An 18,855-nucleotide genomic window follows, 5' to 3' on the forward strand; every position below is an offset into this window, starting at 1 on the left:
GTATTTATGCAAGTCCAGTATTTTAAGTTGTGAGGCTTGGGAATTTATGTTCTAAAGAGTTTGGCAGCTTCATATCCAGTCAATTTTTGTTCTCTATCTAAATATGTAGAGCCAAGTTCTCAGACACTGCAGCCCATAACTTTGGAGTTAAGACGTCGGAAAATACCTAAAGGAGGTGAAGTTCCATCAAAGCGTCCCAGGATTGAAAAAAACTTGTGTGAGTATTTTTTGGTATTGAACTCTCTCATAGTATTTGTACATACAAGTTTTTGAAGCTTAAGTGGAGGGGGGAAAAAGTCTGTAGTATTAACCTTGAACTGTGATACATGAAATGACTGAAATGTAGCACCTGTTTTTCTTAAATTGGCCATTCATATGTAGCATCATCATGCAGAAATTCCCTTCTAAATCTTGGAAGCTGGCTTTGGATAAAGGAGCCACAAGCTGTGAGTCCTGATGCAGAATTTCCTACACATAGGGGAGGTAGTGATTATATTGCCTCCAATATGTAGAAGGTTATAAAAGCCTTTTTCTAGTTGTAGAAGCTCTTTAGTTACTAGATGAAGGATGTACCACGTTGCTTAGCAAAGAAACTTTAATACTAGATAAATATTCATGTCGCTGCAGTCTAATAGCTTCTACTTTATCTTGGTATAGTGTGTAGTAATGCTGAAGAACTTTGAGTGTGTTGATGAGGAAAGAAAATAATAATCTCTATAGCAGTATCATGAACAAGGAGATAGAGATCTGAAGAAGGCTGTCTTTCCCTTCCTTAGGACTGCAGACTCTTAAAACTTCAGTGTGCATATGTTATCCAGCTTACGGTCAAAGTTGTTTGTGTGTCTGAATTGTCTCATCTAACTTCTGGTATTACTTATGTCTGGGGGACAGTTGCTGTTTAAAGCAGTGTTTTTACCAGTAAGATATTGATCTGCATTCTTCAATTCTGTTACTAAAACAAAAAGTTGAGACACGTATAAGATAGGCTTTTGCTCTATTTTTATGCTTATTTATAGCTGTTAATATGATTGTAGCTTTTACAGAGAGGTCTAATCACCAGGGCTGTTTAGCTTTTGCTGTTAACTTTAGTCCTTAAACACACTTTCAAACTGTCACTGGGAGGGGAGGTCTTTAAGGTTTGCTTGTGAGCTATTTAGTAATTCTGTAACTGCATGGTACCATTAAATTTGTCTATTCTAGCTCAGGAAAAATTGAAGAACTCTTCAGATAACCCTGAAAGAGACCAGATCAGGAGACGATCTTCAAGACTCTCATCTAGTATTAGCCACGAGATTTTAAATACAGATCATGTCACAGCTTCAACGGAAATTCAGGCTTTGAAAGATGCAGTATCTAACCAAAAGGAATCTGAGAAGGGTAAGCAGCTTCCTGGTATACTCTGGGTTTGTGGTGGTATGGCAATCATCTAGTTTGTTGCAAGCACTATGTTTTCACTTGCATAACCTGCAGGCTCTATATCTGCAATTAAAACCTGATTTCATCAGCAGTGCAGAGAAAACTCAAAGTTTATATCTCTCTCTGCTGCCCTGGTTGCCTTTGCTTTTGATTCCCTCTCTATCAGTAACCCTAGCATTTCCCTTGCGTGGTGGGAGCTTTTCCAGTAGAGGGATAACTGACCTTGCAAAAGGAGAGCTCCATAGGTTGTAAAATAACTTAAAGGAAATGTTGTCGTTGTTTTTTTGTTTTCTTTTTTTTTTAAGGGATGCAGGTTATGCTTGTGAAAATGATGTAATTACAAAGTTTAACATTTTTAGATTGAAGAAGTAACCCAAATGCTAAATTTACAGTTTAATCCTCTTGTTGAACACTAAAAACACCGAATGGGATGCTTTTATTCTTAGACTGGGTGGAGATAATGCTCCCTTTTTCTGCCCTGTGTTTCACTGCCTTTCCCTTTCAGGGGGAGCTCTGATAATGGTTTGAGGAGACCTGTCCCATTTTAGGCTACAAAGAGTTAGTAGCCTGTGTGTTGCTAAGCAGCTCTAAATTTAGAGGGTTGCTACAAGTAGCTGTGTTGTATTAACACAAAATTAAGTTTTTACAACAGCAGGTAGTTTGAGCATGGATGGATATTTGTCTCCGCTGTAGTGTGATGAACACACACATCAGTGTTCTGGAATATGCTTTTGTGTGCATTTTACTCAATGAGAATTTTTTCCTCTCTTCTAGTCCAGTTAGAAGTTCCTGTTGAATCTGACCAAAGTTTCAGTGAACAAGGATCTCCTGGAAACACATCGCATAGCACAGCACTCAGTACGGATGCCAGTTTACAGGGAGAAAAAGTTGAAGACACCGAGTCTTCCTCTGTCACTGTCAGAACCCAGGAACCTTCTGCTGCTACAGGTTGAAATTTTGATTCCATATTTACTATTGATACATTTCTTAAGGCATCTGATGCCAGGCATTCTATGCTTGCATGAGTGTCACTAACAAAAATGGTGCATTCTTGCAATGTTAACCACAGGGGAAAAACACATATTTTTATTCCTTACAGACTCAGTTTTGATCTTGCACTTCAGCGATTGACAGCAATCTTCCAAAAAGTGGAAATTGTAATTTTTTAATGACTGGGTGTAATATTATTAGCATGTGAATGGTGAAATTAACAAATGCTTGTTTTCAGGTTATAATTGAATGTTTGTAATTCTGGATTAAGTTGGACTAATGTCTTAAAAGATCATGTTCTTTTGTAACTTCTGTGCTGCACGTATGTGGTAGCAACAAATTTGTTCCTCCCTCCCTTGTAGCAGGTAGAACCAGTTTTATGTGCACTTTAAAGTTTAAGTTGAATACTTCCTCTGAGTAATTGCAGTGTAACATCACTGGTTTCCTTAAGTTTGTGTGCTCGCAACTGGTGAAGCTCCTCACAAGTGCTTGTCCCCAGTACTGCTGTAATAGCCTGCCATCTGGGTTAGCTAAACAGGTACCCTGTCTATTAGAAGTTTGCAGTGCCAGCAATGTTAGCAGCTAGTGCTGTGCTTTGTAGCTCTTTCCTTTGGAATTTGAAGTTCCTCTCCTCCAAGGTGCCCTTGAAACTGAACAGGCATCCCTGAATGTAATTCTGTTAGGATAGAGCCATGTCCTGTTGGCAAGTTTTCATCCCTGAGTAGCTTTTGCGGCTGGCAGGGGGGGTTGTCTGCTGTAGCAGCAAAGGAGCGTTAGTTTTTTTTTTTCTGCTTCGTTGGATCTCTGGAACATGTCCCTGGAGTTCTTAACAGAAAGACTGCAGACACTTGTGTCACTGGGAGTGCAAAGAAATGCTAAAAAGCAGTGATGCTTCTTGATCCTGTTGGAATCTTGTGCTTCAGGCAAGCAGAAAGAGTGGTGGCTGTTGTGACTCCAGTCTTAGTCATGTGAGAAGGTGTGCAGGTACAGGCATGGCTCCAAACAGGTACAGTGATCTGAATTGCTCTGAGGTGGAGTGTGCAGGACTTGCACCTTAGGGGCAGGTCTTCTAAGAGGTCTAGCACATTGTAGCAGTTTGGAAAATTGAAAGAATTTTTAGTACATCTGAAAATGCTCACTTTTCAGCCTCTGACAAACTTCAATAAAATATATGGCAAAGCTTTCTACTACAGTGGATACAGTCACCTTTTAGACGTGCTTTATGTGGGAAAACAGTATGATAAAATGCTTTTTAACTTTAGTGATCTTGCATGACAAACTTATTGCATTTCTTAGTGTGTTTTTTAGTTGACAACCTTTTAGCCTTTTATTTTGTAAATTCCTGTAAATTTTCAGTTTGAAGTGCAGCGTTTTTCAGATGACACTTCTATTTTGTATAATCTTTTGAAGGTACTCATTGAACTACAGATTGACAAATCACAGCTTTGTTAGATAAGATCTGAGAATTTGGAGGATGGTAAATCCTGGCTTTTTGAAAGAATACACTGTATTAACAGTATGGAAACACTGTGTTAATGGTTACAGATGTTCTTCGAAGCAGCTAATGCAGTATTACGACGGCATATGCTGCTATTGCCTTTGTAAAATAATCCAGAAGTAGTCACAGAATATTCTCAAAAAGAAAAGATTTTACTTGGTACCGTAATGTGTAATCACAAAGCTTTGGGGTTAGTGGTCAAATACTATTTTAAAAAATGCCTTCTGCAAGGGCATTTATTTTCTAACTTCAGTACTCATTTAGGATGCAGAGCTTTTCAGGGTGTTTCACAATGCCTTAGTTTAAGTAACTATGAAAGCAAAAGTTTTTTTTAAAAATTTTTACTGGTGTATGTGAACCAGGGTGGTGTTGTAGCTGTATGGTCATCTTCAGAGAAGGCTTCTTTCTTTTAAAAAAAGAAAAGTTTGGGGATCTGCAGTCGGGGCTGTAATGTAGTGAGAGCTAGTATGTATGCAGCAGTACATGTTAGGGGTTACAGCAAACAAATCACTTCCAGTGACTATGAAAGAACAAATAAACAAAACAGGCTTGGTTGTTTAAAAATGTTACTTCCCTTTGTGTTTGTTGCTGATAGAGAAATCTCTTCGCCTTCTGTGAAAAAAACTTTAGGGAAATGACAGGTTTAAGGATTTATGTTAAACTAAAATACCAGCAGATTTTTTTTCTCTACTTGCATCTTATGTTCTGCTTGAGATTACAGGTGCAGTTTACAATTGCCTTGTTTTATCCCCTTGAACTTGTATAATACATGTTGGGGTGAGATGCTGTGTTTTGTAAGGGAGGAGGCAGGGAGAGGAATTCACTTGTACATTTGAAATTTATAAGGTCATATTTCTCAATTCTGCTTTTTCAGCATTTGGGGAACATAATTTTGGTGGCAGGTAGATGGGACAGGACACCAGTATAATGCTGGTGTGCAACTGAACCATTGGGAGTTCAAAAAACTGACCCCTTTGGATATCTTTTGCCATTATTACCACTTTCCTCTGACTTCCTAATGTATGCATTGCTGAGCACTTGTAATTTGGGCTTAAACTGGGGAGAATTCCAGCTGAATGTGTAATACGTATGTGTGTGGTGTCAGTCACACTGATGTGATGTGCGGGATGTGGACTTCTCCTGAGCTTGCTTAATTGGATAGAAGATGTAAAACTGTGGGAGCATGACTTGGTTCACTTACCTACCCAAAAGCCTCTGGTGTAGCTTGTGCACTCTTGACACTGGCACTTCTGTCAGTGCTTGAGTGAGCTGGATTAAAGTTAATTCAGGAGTATGCACTCGTATTGAATTCTGACCTGAAGTTCAGTGCTGTGGTGGTGTCTGAAAATCTACACTCCTGAGCATGGATTTTGTTTCATTTAATTAAAGCCATCTCATTTAATGGTAGAAAAGCCAGACATGCACCTGGGCGGACATCCAGATGCGGCAAGCAGGTGTCTTTATTGGAGAAAACTCGTTAAGGATAGGGGATAAGAACTGTACAGGGTCTTTTTGAGTAAATACTGTCACCTGAAATCCAAGTACAAAAATTTACATTTCCATACTTAATCAACATTAAAAACGTTATTAACAAGTGGTTTGTTGATACAAGAGTTTTAAAATTCATAGCTCCTATCATGGATAAATTTTTCTGTACATAAAAGTGGATTTATGTTTTCCTGTACATGCTTCTGTCTTACTCATGGGATTGTGTCTGTACACTCCAGTGCCGATGAGCTGCCAGATGGGGGAACAGTAAGGCTTGGGCTTTCACCTGGTAGTAGCTTGTGTGCGCAGCAGCGTGACAGAGGCCCCTTGGTGTGGGATCTAAAAACACCTCAGAAAATCGCCAATGGCTTCCTGCTCTTGGGGGGATCTTGTGAAAAAATATATGAGCATGCTGTCCTAAAAATAACTGGTGTTGGAGGCTGAAAGCTGAGTTAACTTATTTCGTGGGTATTTATCAAGGGAACAGATAGACATCTCTCCAAATACGACGAACTGTATGTCAAGCAGTTATGTTCTCAGACTGCCAAGTGTATTAAAGAGATTTGAGGTTTGGAAAGGGGAGAAGTATATTGTCAGAGTAAGTGGTATGGGTAGAAAAAAGGGGTATTTCTTCTGCACAAGATTCCCACAAAATAAAGCCTGCAAATTAAGGTCAAAGATAACTTCTCATACTTAGAACAAGTGTAACATTGTACCCCAGTACTAACTTTTTTATTTGTCTGTAGTCTTTAATTCTAATCACTTGATGGGAATTCATTCTCTTCCTGTAGAAAAATACTACAAAGTATAATAAAACTAATAACCACCTTTTTCTTCAGTATGTTGTGTTAGCATTATGTTACCCTAACCCTAACATGTCATGGGTGAGTGATGCACCCTGGTAGTACTAGTTTTAACTTGCATGATGTATAGGAAGAACATGATTTTTATAGCATTTGACTATCAGGAATTTTTAAGGACAGAAGCTCTTTAAAAAGAGTGTTTTCCCAGTCACTAGTTGGTAGATGATTCAGATTTATAGTAGTTGCAGACATTTGTAACAGCAAATACAATTTGGAGCGTTTATATGCTTGTTATGTTTTAAAATGTATGTGTCTGTAATATATTCTGAAAGGGCAGTATAGCATTGCTTGTCAAAACTCAATTCCTTTTTTAAAATTTTCCACAAAATTCTGATTAATTACATGTGCTAGAGGATGAAAATCCTATTCTGTTGGGTTTTGGCTCCTCTAATGTTTAGGGACCAGAATTGATGATTAGGATTTAGCTAAATGAAGTTGTCTTTCAAAAAAACTGGGTGACAGTCTGTTGGCAAATCTTTGCAACCAGTTAAAGCTCTGTTTCATATATGTGAAAACAGGCTTAGAAGCACTCTACAGCTGTTCGTGTGGCTTTACTCTTACGAACTTCGAAGGTTTGACTTTGAAGGTGAGCTGTCTTTGCTTTGCACAGATCTGCTATCGTGTTTGTAGTTGTATTTCCCAGAACTCTTAAGGTTACTTTTTTATTTGCATAGATATGCATCAGGGATTCCATTTGCCTTATACTTAACACGTGTTTTTCTAATTTTGTCACTTTTAGCTTTGGGTTTTAGTTAAGGAGAAGCATGTTATCTTTGCATTCAGTTTGAGAGAGCAGCTGTGTATCCCGCAGCTTACCTAGGTGGGCTTTGATTCCTTCAAGGTAGTGTAAAAGTTGTCATTTTAAGCCTAACAATATAGTACATAAAGAAGTTCATCCTGCCTTGCTCACTTAAGAAAGCTTTGTACAGCTATACGCCACGATCTGAGTTACACCTCAAAGTGCCTCTACATCCACCCAGCTGCTAGCCCCCTCTGAAGCTATGTTGAGGTTTGTATCTAGACCTCCCTGTTTTTATTGTTAGAAACTTAGTGCTAGCACAGGGAGAAAACGGTGAGTGGAGGATCAGATGAAATACTGTCTTGAGTAGTTCTTGCAATGTCAAGTAATGTTTCAAGCTCAAAAATCGCAACTTTGAGCATGTAACAATCTGTGATTATTGATACTGTATCTGTCTGTTATACCAAGCGTCTGCTTTACATAGTTGAGTGGATTCTGGACACGCTGGAAATGGTTGGATGCTGCCCTTGCCTAAAGTAGTTTGAGGAGAGCAATTAGGCAAGATGTTCTTTGTTTCACAACTGAGATCTTGAAAGACAGAGGTTTTTGAGAATAAAGGAGGATACATAGTTTGAGCGCTAAAACGATGAACAGGAACACTTTTGGTGAGCACAAGAAAAACAACACAAGATTTCAGACCGGAGAAATAGGTAATTAATGAGGAAGCTAGCCCAATGGTGTGAAGTGATCCAAAACACAGTGTAAAAAGTGTCAGCTGGGCTAAGTAGGCGGCTGTATTTAAAATGTGGACTACTATGAGAATAGATGTATTCCCGAGCAAGCACTGGCTCCAAAATGGTTCTCAGAATTTTGAGACTGACCCCACTGAACGATAACATTAGACCCCACAGGTCAACTTCACATTTGTGTGAATAGATGGAAATGTGAGAGGTGAGGTTTTGTCATCTCTGTCCAGAATCGTCTGTGCAGTTACCCCGGGATACATAAAACTTATGTCTGCAGTTCAAGAAAGGTAATGGTAAAAAATAACAAAATAAACTTTAAAATAATACAGATGGAAGCACCGGAGAACACATGTTCTAGAGAGACTCAATGTGTTTAGTTTAACAGCAGGTGAAGGTATAATTTGATCTTCACTTAATATTTCTGTGGAGACCAGGAAATAGAGACTAGAAGTCTCATCAGTTGAACAGGCAATTGTGTGTGAAGATCTAATGGCTAGAAACTGCAGCAAGGCCAACTTTATTTGGGGAAAAATACTAAGTGCTGTGTGCACTGTTGACTCTCTGGGATAGCTTCCCAATGTGTTGCAGAAGTTGCCTCAGGATGGCAGACCTTAGGTCAAGATACTGTGCTGCTGCCAAACATTCCTGTCCCAGCAGGAGTCAGTTCAAACAAAGAACTTGGGGGGGGGGGGGGGGATTCTCTTGTGGACTCAGAAACTTTGAACGGTGGCATTTTACTGTAAACTTACTGCTAAAAGTGGCCTTAGCTTGAACCTTGGATAATACAGCACAATGAGAACTGAGAGAGGCTGCTGACTTGACTGCTGAATGGACGGGGTTTTTTCCTCTTTAGTGAAGGTTAAAGGTGACACTATTGTTTGTTTGACCTTGAGTCTCTGTGCTTAATATGGTAATGGCTAATTGAATGCCAGGTGAGGAGTTTTAATTTTGGTTATAAACATGGAAGAAATAGCAGGTGGTAGGTCTGTCGTTAACTTTCCTCTGTACTCAGAGGAAACACCCACCAAGCTCCTCTGAAAAGGCAAGTGCCTGAAAATCTGAAGCTAATAGAGCAAAACTTTCTCTGCATAGAAATAAGTTTTAGCACCATGTGTTGTGAGCAAAAATTGTGTATATGTGTAAGGATGGAAGTTCCCCCCATAGCTGTTGGTGTAATGAGTCAGCTTCAGAGCGTTGGGCTGGCAGCACAGGCTCTTCAGAGGCTCTCCTGGGTGGCGGGGTTGGGCATCAGCTTCCTGCCATGCCCTGGCAGCGGGGAGTTCTATTGTGCTACTTGTAAAGAAGGAAAATGCCCCCAAATGTGGTGGTGATGATGATAATTTAAACTTAGTTTCAGACTGTGTGGGATTGTCTGTGTTTTTATTAGTCTGAATAAATTCCTTTTGCATGTTGCAGTTTTTGTCTTCTTTCCTTCCCCTTAACCTGTGTCTTTGTTACCTCTGTTTCTGAACTTGAGCTAACATGATCCTGTGCTCATTTTCCAACTTGTAGCTGATCAGTTAGAGGCCATTCCCTGTATCTTCTCAAGAATCTGTCCTTCTCAATGGAGGGGAAGTGCTCTGAGCTTGGATACAGGGCCTCATCATGATAGTTGTGTGATGATATAATAGTTTCCCTTGTCATCTTTGTAATATTTTTTTGCTATATCTTCGGACCCCGTTACTGCCTTCTGCTGCAGTTAAGTTTTCCTGTCTTCATGTTAGTAAATAGAAACAAGTTCTCTTTCATTGTCCCAAATGCTGGTTTTTAGCTTTATAGTCAAGAGAACCTTTCTGCACTTGCTTTCACTAAACCCACAGGCCATTTCACTGACTGCTCCTGAAATATTTTTCATTCTTTATGAATGTAGCTTTTGATGGGGTGCAGTATGTTTTGATTTTGGTATTGGCAAACTTTGTCATTCTGCAAGTGTGATCTAATTGTTTGGCTTTGTTGCAGTCTTACTACCATAATTGCTTAAAGCAGCATCCCTGTCAGGATGTTCTTAATATGGCTATGCCAAAATGTCTTCCTCTTTCTCCTTGTCGTTATCTTTGTGAAACACCCAAAAGCAATGTCTTCATTTTTACTATTTTCTTCTCAAAATTAACTGAATATTCTTTCTTTTAGCCAGTCTGATGTGCATGAGACTTCTTAATCCTTCCTTGTGCATCATCCTCCATAGTACCATTACTTGTTTTTTTCTATTAATGACTTCAAGTTATGTTTCTTTGTCATAACACAGTACTTAAAAACTTGAGTATGCTTCAGATACGGCTATCTAGGATGCTTTTTCTTTGCTATGACATAACCTTTAAGTATGCAGCACAATAACACCATTTTTGTTGCTACATGCTAAAAATTTGTGAACCAGCTGTCCTGTGTTCTTACACCAAGATCGTGTTGACACCACCTTTTAACACTCCCATTCTGTGTGTTCCTGCATATGTGCACTTGTGGAAGGTCTTATTCTTTCTGCACTTATTCTTGTTTGTCCTTTTATGTTCCTTGTTTTCAACTACTTCTAATGTTTTAATTTTCATTCATGTGCTGCATACCTTCAGTTTTGCATCACTGTTGCAAGGTCTAGGTCTTAGCTTTAAACACTCCTTTCTTAATCCTCAAAGTTTGAAAATACTTGTAAATATGGAAATTATATTTTAGTACTGGCAAAACAAATGGAAAAATTATATTTGGAAGCTGTTTTGTAAAAATGACACTTCTTTTCCATGGCCCACTAGTTGATGAGGGATTTTTTGATGCTGTGTGCGTATTAGTGATGGATAATTGCCTGAATCAGTTTGTATCTGTGTGTTTCCAAATTTCTACCTCTTCTCTGTTGTATTGGGTACAAATACTGGTGACAGTACTCGGATTTGCTCTTAGTTCAAAATGTTTCATTTGTGTATTTCTCAGCAAAAACATGAATTGAAAGTTTCTGAAATGCTGGAAGAAGAAATAGGAATTTACCAGGTCAAGTTTAGGTGTAGCCCTGGGTTGCACAGCAGTGCTTTGTAAAACAGATGCCTTAAAATGTTCTTCCATTTCAGTCTGAAGACTTCCTTGCGTTTTTTGAGACACTAATTAACTATAGCTCATAGGGAACGCTTTTTAACAGATGCAAGCAATTTTCCTTGCTTAGTTTCATTCTTTCATTGCTGCTTGAAAGTTGAAATAAATTTCAATTTTACTTGAAAAATGTAGTTCTGGCAAACTGCTTCCATTGTTCTTGGAAGTAACCAGACTTTGGTGGTAGGACAAGGTGTCCAGAAAGCAGGTAGCAAAATAGTTACAAGCAAAGAAGCAGAACTGTTTTCCTTGGAAAGTGCTTTCACCAAAGGTGTGAACAGTAATAAACAATTAAATAAATTAAATAAATACTTGATAGAATATAATCTTCAGTGTTCTGACTAAAGTACACAATCTCTGGGTAACTCAGTCTCGTATCTATAGTAGCACTGTATACAGCAATATTAGCTGATGAGCAAGGAACTCATGGAAGCAAAATGTCATTTTCTGACAGTAACTCATTCAAAAAAACACTGGCATCATGACAAGCAATTTCTAAAAGTACAGTAGTGCAGAACTTTCCCTTAAAAGCTATTGATCTTAAAGGCAGATACAGCATTAAAATTTTATTTTTAGCACTTCATAGCTAACATGTTTGAATGCATGCCCATTTCTTAACTTTTTTTTGTTGTTTTAAGATTAGGAAACCATTTGATAAATATAGCAAATGCATGGGGGAATTTATCTGTTTTGTTCTTACAGTAACAAAACCTTGTAGGAGAGCAGATTTTCTTGCATCAAAAAAAGCTGCAACTGTTGATCAAGATCACAAGTTTAGATGCAAGTTCTTGGACTGTTCAAAATCCTTCCGCAAAGCCAAGTTATTGCATTATCACATGAAATACTTGCATGGAGTGGAGAAGGCTGCAGAATCACAGCAGAACCCTGTAAAAAGAAATATTCAAACTAGAGCTTCTTTGGCTTCTGAAAAAGCTAATCAAGAAAGGTCAAAAAGAGGACGGACCACAGCTGGTTCATTGTGTAAGTATGTTGCTGATCTCTTCCTTTTTATTTATTTATTTATTTATTTTTTTAAACAGCAGCAAGCAGGACAAGCAAGAAAGAGCCGAAATCAATTTTCTTTCGGGCAAAAGGAGTCTCTTTAGAGCTCCATCTTAGCATATATCTTTGTGGAGAAGAAGCATAATATGTGTAAACATTATGTTTTAGAGAAGATAAAGCTGAAGAAATTCCCTCATCTAGAAATACAGATCATGTTCTGCAATGAACCGACTATGCAGCTTCTCTTATTCCCTCGTAACAATTCACTTGAGTGTTAAACCTCTGTTCTTTTTTCAAAAAGAGTTCCCTCAGTTTCTGATCTTTTTTGTTTTGGTTTTTTTTCTCCTTAAAAAAAAAAATCCTCACACAACTGATGGGTTGTTGAAAGGGATAAAAACTTAATGGTTAGGAAAAAAAGCAATTCTTAAGTTATAACTGCTTTGCAGTCTTCAGAATCACGTTAACTTCTGCTTCACCATCTCATTCTCTGAAGCGCTTTCTTCCTAGTGTCTTGCATATAACATCAGAGTGGCAGTCTAGGTCTAGCTGTGAACGGCAGTGGTGGTGTTGATAACCTATCCAAACTTTATTCTTGTGAACTGACTTCTCTTTGTACTGCAGGGCCATAAAAATTATCTTCTTTGTCTTCTGATTGAGTCTAGTTTATAAAATCCAGCTTTCTCTTTGCCGCATTCCCGAGTGTTTTTTGTCTTTGCATTTGATCTTCCATTAATATTCGGTTTAATTAAGAATTTCAGTCTTGCAAGCTGTTCACTGAGCTACAGCTCACTATAGCAGAATATATCTAGCCTTACTGTGCTTCATGTCTGCTTTTCCTGATGTATCCAGCAAACATTTTTTTCATTTGAGGTGCTGCTGCCTGTTCCTAACAAGATAAGTGTAACTTAACATACTGCTACTACATGTGAACTTCTATACCCCAAATACTTCTGTAACTTTAAATAATGCAAAGGCATAAGATTTGGTTAAGTAGAGGAAGACTTTTCTTTAAATGCATTAGGATGTGCCAACTTGAGTGTATTATGCTTTGCATGCAGCTTAAATGAAACCTAAGTACTGCCTTGAGAAACGCAACTGAGATGAGCACTTTATGAAGGATAACTGCTAACAACTGCACAGTGATCAAAATGGGCTTCTTGCATGTCATGTGCTTTTCCATAAACAGGCTTCTATTCTGCTTTTTGTAACTGCATAATTATTTAGGTTTGAGAGGTTGTTTTCCTGTGATTGTCTTGAATGTACTGACTAGTGACTCGAGATCTTGACCCTTTCTTTTATCCTTTCCCCCAAGTGCACACTGTTGGTTTGATGTCATCATCTTGGCTGCACTGGCAGATAATTCTTTATGGTGTTGAGTTGTAACTGTACTTGCTTATTTTAACCCCCCACCCCTTTCGTTCCCCGTTTGTGGATGGATACTTTTAACCTGGACTGTTTCAATGATGTGCTTCGTAGCATACCCCTGCAAATAGCCTCAGGGTTGTGCTGACAGCTGTTGAACAGTGCATCAAGGTGGAAGGCAGACCATAAAGTTTTCAAGTCATCTTCACTGTCAAAGCCTGCTATTGTGGAGCTACAGTAAGGTTTTTCTTGATGAAGAAAAGTAATGTCATTATATATCAATTATATGTCTGATATCGAGTGCCATTTGGTATTTAACTCAATGTGTTCTTAATTCTTTAATTTTTGTTGTGAGGGTACCACACATTCTAGAGTTAATGGGGTTTATGAGCTCATACTGTTCCGTTTTGTGTTCTGTTCTTCTCTCTTTTTGCAAGCATCTCTTCTGTTCTTGATGGCGTGTATAGGAAGACAGCCTGCTAAGCAAGACTTTATCCATGTCTACTGAACACTTTTGTGTCACTTTTTTTAAAAAGGCTTTTCGGGATGTACTGCTTAGTGAGAGTGAAGGCTTGTGAATACATAATTAAGTATGGTACATGGTGGGTTTACTTTTCCTCTTCACAATCCTTTTGTAAGCAAAAATTCTCCTGTTCAAAGTGAATATATTTAAATCATTTTTCCTTTTGGTACAAATGTCCTTTTCTTATACTTCACTATCTTAGGTTTTAGTGCTTAACAAAAGGTGGCAATTTCTAACAGGTAAGACTGTAGAAATCACGAGTCTTGTTATTCCATAAGCTTGGAGATACTCTTGCTTTAGAAGCTTTATCACACTTAAGTCCTTATTTCACAAGTTTTATTTTGGAGTTCTGGGACTCTTTACTGTTCCTGCTACACATTAAATTATAAATAAATAAATGGTGGGGTGGACTGCTGGCTAGATTTAAAGTGAAAATACTTATTGTTCTTAAAGTTCTAGGAAATTATGCAATATTCAGAACAGTAGGAAAACCTCTTGTGCTTAAAATTTAGAGTTTTGACACACAGAAAAGATGATGGATGTAAGTGGTCTTCAATGACCATGTTGTGGGACGCAGGAAGGAACAATTTAAATATGATTACTTTGCACTAAAGTGGAGACTCCTGAAATTTTAACATCTGAAATGTAAATTGTGCCACTTGGCATTGGCTTCAAAACTTGAGTGAGCTGGAAAGGTTAATTTGGAACTCATCTGTCCTGTCTCTCCCTTTTCCCTAAGAAGGATCTTACCTTTATGGTGACAAATTTGACAGCTTTCTAAATTCTGTAGTGGCTCTTCATTGAACAGAGGGGAAGGAACTACCATTGCCTAGCTTGTATTTTAGATATGCCTTACTACTCTGAACAGAATGATGCAGACTTAAATGGCTACTGGGTGCATTCAGGCAATACCTCTTCTCTTTAATTTATCAGGAAATATTACGAGATCATTACGAAACAACTCCTCCCCTAGCCCCATGTTATAATACTTACGTCCATGAGTATTGCTGCTATTTGGTCTTTACTGAAGGAATTGTCCTTATAGAGAATAAGGCAGTTGATTTTGTGTCCCCCTGGAATATAAGAGATGCTGGCATTTCTGCCCTCAGCTCTTAGGTTGCGTTGCACCTCTGCAGGTGCATTATAGAGCCACCTGCAGCCATTCTCTTAAAGAGGAGAATCAAGACCTGCACAAATGTATGTGGATGCACAAGCTTTTTGAGCATAGGCTGCAGATGGCTTTTCAAAGTCTGTCTTGCAGGAAAGAGTTGCTTAAGTTTTTGACAGTTCAAATTGAGATGTTCTATCAAATTCATCACTTGGAAATTGAATGTGGTGTAGTATCTGTTAAGATTTTTGGCAGCTAGTTACTTGTTGATTGCTGTAATAAAAAAAGGAGTAGAACCACATGCCACCTTCATGTGCATTAACCTTAAGATAGGCTTTTTTCTTTGTGGTCCCTTCTCTTTCTCTGCACAATCACTTAGTTTACTGTTTAAGTATGTCATCCCATGCTGTGACTTGTGCCCTACAAACACTTAGTGTAAACAACTTCCTCTGAAGGTGCCAGTTTTCTTTCAGATATGTCTGTCTGTCCATGTTGTTATAAAGTTTGTTGTTTCCTGACCTAGACCACTCCAAGGGCACAAGGCATAGAATAGCTTCATTTCATTCTTTGTACCTGCAACTCATAATTTTAACATGTGAAGTGTGTCTCTTTCTTGAGTTTGAGTCTTTCTGAATTGGTGGGTTTCATTTTTTAGTAAAATCTTTTCATTTGGAGGTTCAACAAAATTTAGTTCATGCCCTTGTGTTGAACAATTTTTATGAAATCCGAAAGTCAACTTTTGCCAGACTTCAGTGCTTGCGCGGCTGATGCACCTCACCTCAGACCTTGGAGAGGCTCTGTACTTGATAGATACTGAAGATTTTTCAGGAAATTCTAACCTCGTTAGATGTGAACAAGTAGGGGAGTTGATACGTGTGTGCAAGGAAATGCCATCAAAACCTTCATTAATGTGGCTGGTGTACTCCTAATGCTCTTAACAGCTTAGTAGTGCTGACAGACTTGATACTGTCCTCAGCATAACTGTCGTACTGGCAGGGGCTTCATCAGTTGATACCCTTATGCTCCCAAGACATAGTTCAGTTCCCCTGAGGAGTCTTGCTGTAATGGAAGTTAAACCTGGTTTTGAGACTTTAAAAATGCCGTGCAGCGTTAGGCTGCAGTTTTGGTATGTGGGTATATCATGGCAGCCTGAGTCTGACAAGCTGCTGCCAGTCTTGGCTCTGCTGTTCTCCTTGCCTTGAGGACGAAAAGAGCGCAACGGACTTTAATAAAAAGCATGCATTTTGTCAGTAGGTTTAAATTTTTGTACTTGACCTCATTGTTAGACAATTCTGCCTACTCAAAGTTAGTTACAATATGTCATGTTAATGCACAAGTGTCTTAATGCCATGAAGACAAGAAAAAAGGGGGTCTTGTATTACTGATGAGATCCTGACTGTGCATGCACAGGGAACAGGTTGGCAAACCTGCTTTGACAGCTTAAGCATATAAGGCATCTAGTTGTCAGCTGATAGGTGTTAACATGTGAACCTCTGGCATGTAGCTTAGGGGTTTTCAGGGTGATCCTTTGGGGGGGTTCCTGTTTCCTCTGAATATTGGCTGATGGATGACTCTTTGCTAGGTGGTGAATTGTGCACGGGTGACCTACGAACACAGGGTTTCTTGTAGGAGCAGGTGAAGATCTGCACCAGCACCCTCTGTTTTGCAGATTGGCCAATCAGCTTTGTGGCTTGTCTTGAGATACTGCATTCAGTTTGCGGAGGCAGGCTGTGTGAAATACTTCAGCTATAAGCCAAGATGATATGTGGTGTTTCAGTTCTTGAAAATATCAGAGGATATTCTCAGCAAATGATCTCACAGCTGTGGATGGTGAATATTGTCTAATTCATAACACTTGGGAATTCAGTGTCTGCTTCCTGTGAAGGCTGAATTATCTTCTTAATTGAGGTCTGACATGTTTTGTGTTCCATTGGACAGAAAGCTATTGTCTTGTCTGTCACCAAGTCTTGACATGCTTAGGTAGAAGTTCTCTTAAGGCTCTGTCGTTGTGGTTTCTGCATGGTTGAGGTGGTTTCATATCTCAGGTCTGTATTTGTTGGTTTCAAAGATCCTTCACTGCTTCTGGATCAGCTCTTTGTATGGAAGAGGATACTTCTCCCAGGCTTAGAGAACAGAGGCCTGAAAGAACTGTATGGAAGAAGGCTGTGGGCAGTTAATCAGCAAGCCTTTTCATCTCTAGTTTTTTATGAACATATCTCCTGTTCCTATTAGTGATATTTACTGTTGTCTGAGCTAGGAATTAATCTGCTGGCATTTAATTCCAACATCACTGTTTACTGCCCTGGATGCCAGGAGGGCTTTTGTGGTCTGGTTGTAGAGAATTGTATAATTTTAATTATGACTAATGATATTCTGGATCATAAAGGTATTAAAGGGTACTAATATCTATATTGATTTTTTTGTTTGAGTTGGGCATCATTGGGAATGTGTGGAAGCTGTAGCTTAGATGCCACCTGTGTCCCACCTCAGGATATCTCTAAGACCAGTGCAGGTGTCTTCATAGGACCTGCATAGGCAGCTTTAGGAAATGCATAGGAGTTTCCTATGCACTTCCTAATAGGAGTCTCTGTGAGCGTAGTCCTGCTGTTCACTACAGACTCCCAGTACAGTCATCTTGTTGGCTGGTAGTCTCAGTAGGGTGCTTAGAGGGACAAATGACTTGAAAGAGAAGTTAGTTATAGCACTAGCAAAAGTTGAAGGTGTTGTTGATGTACATACTGTGTATTGTGCGCTCTGTGGTAGCCTTTCTTGAAACTGCAAATCAGGAGTTCCTCAATAACGTGATTGGGAAGAGGCAGAGGAGTAGGAAGCCTTCTTGAGAGTGAACATTGGCTCAGGGAGTCAGGAGGATGAAAGCACATGGCTCACTCTGCAGGTGGTGCTAATGTGTGAAGTCTGAGCTTGGGGAATGTGCAAGTTTCAAAGCTATATACCTAAATATAAGTTCTTGGTTGTGGTTGTTACAGTAAGTAATTGCTCTTTGTTCTTTTGGGGGTAATTTTATGAATTGGCCTATCTGAATTATACTTGAAAATGTTGTATTGAGAGGAAACAGGATGCTGAATGTGGAAGGCTTACAAGTTTAGGTCTTCATGGCACAAGTTTTAACATTTACTTTCCCAAAAGTTTAGGATAACTTTCCAGTTTTTTAATCTCATCTTCTCAAATTTAGTCTCAACTTCTAAAATATATTTCAGACTGCTCAGAGATCTCATAGACCCTCTAAACTTTTCTATTAATAGAACAAAAGGTGTTTCAAAACTTAACATATTTGTTGATAACTTTTTTTTGTCAGTTACTGAAGAAAAATACATCCATTTTATGATAGAGTACCCTTGAACTCCCCCAGCATAGTGTTACCGGTGGCTGAAAAATCTTACAGAAATGTATTAACCTTTCTGTGTCATAAGATATACCACATATTCTTGGCAAAAATCTAAAACTTCTGTCTTGCAAACCTAAAAAAACTCATGGACACGAAATACAGTTTTGTTCCACCAAGAGTCTGTGTGCACGGATCTCAGCCCACAAGAAGCCCAGATGCCTTGTGCTCTTTGAAAGACTGGTGGGATCAAGGTGGCCATGGGGTTCTTCAAATGTTAATTAATGAATTGAGTTGAGCTCTCGGGAAAGTTTGAGGGCCTAAATGAAGGTTGTCTGGTTTGTATAGCTTTTTCTATTGTAATTTTGGGGTTCCCTGCAATGGTGTTCTGTAAATATATTTGGAACTTAATGCAGAATGGTAGACAATCAGGAAAGCTCAAGAATGACTTGTTTACATGACTTCTCATCCTGTATTGCTATAAAGAGTTTGCATTTCAGAAAGTTGTTTTTAAGATACTGCTGTTCCCAAACAGGTTATGAAGTACCTTAATCTTATTTTTCAGCTACCATGTACCATGGAAAAAAGTTTAGTCTGTCTGAACTGGTGAAGTCTTATTCAACCCACTAATTATGGAAGTCCTCAGATGAGCCAATTCTGTTAGCCAGAAGCCCTACAAAAATAGCCCTGTATTTAAAACAAACAAAC

The 18,855-nt window shown here is 38.7% G+C and overlaps 1 protein-coding gene across 10 annotated transcripts in view; it reads left to right on the top strand.

Moving 5' to 3' along the window:
* The window catches only part of PHF20 (PHD finger protein 20), a 73,450-nt gene that overhangs the window by 26,591 nt on the left and 28,004 nt on the right, over positions 1–18,855 (top strand). For 8 of the 10 annotated variants that reach the window (XM_087749748.1, XM_087749755.1, XM_087749749.1 and 5 more), the window contains 4 exons: positions 110–217; positions 1,201–1,377; positions 2,191–2,364; positions 11,512–11,790. In XM_087749748.1, the coding sequence (XP_087605874.1) occupies positions 110–217; positions 1,201–1,377; positions 2,191–2,364; positions 11,512–11,790 (738 nt within the window). The remainder of the gene's footprint in view (positions 1–109; positions 218–1,200; positions 1,378–2,190; positions 2,365–11,511; positions 11,791–18,855) is intronic. The other 2 variants (XM_087749756.1, XM_087749757.1) reach the window with 1 other exon arrangement.

Source organism: Nipponia nippon, unplaced genomic scaffold (genome assembly GCF_047370975.1).
Source record: "Nipponia nippon isolate SJK-2023a ecotype South Korea unplaced genomic scaffold, ASM4737097v1 scaffold_13, whole genome shotgun sequence".
In the NCBI taxonomy this organism is placed as follows: Eukaryota; Metazoa; Chordata; class Aves; order Pelecaniformes; family Threskiornithidae; genus Nipponia; species Nipponia nippon.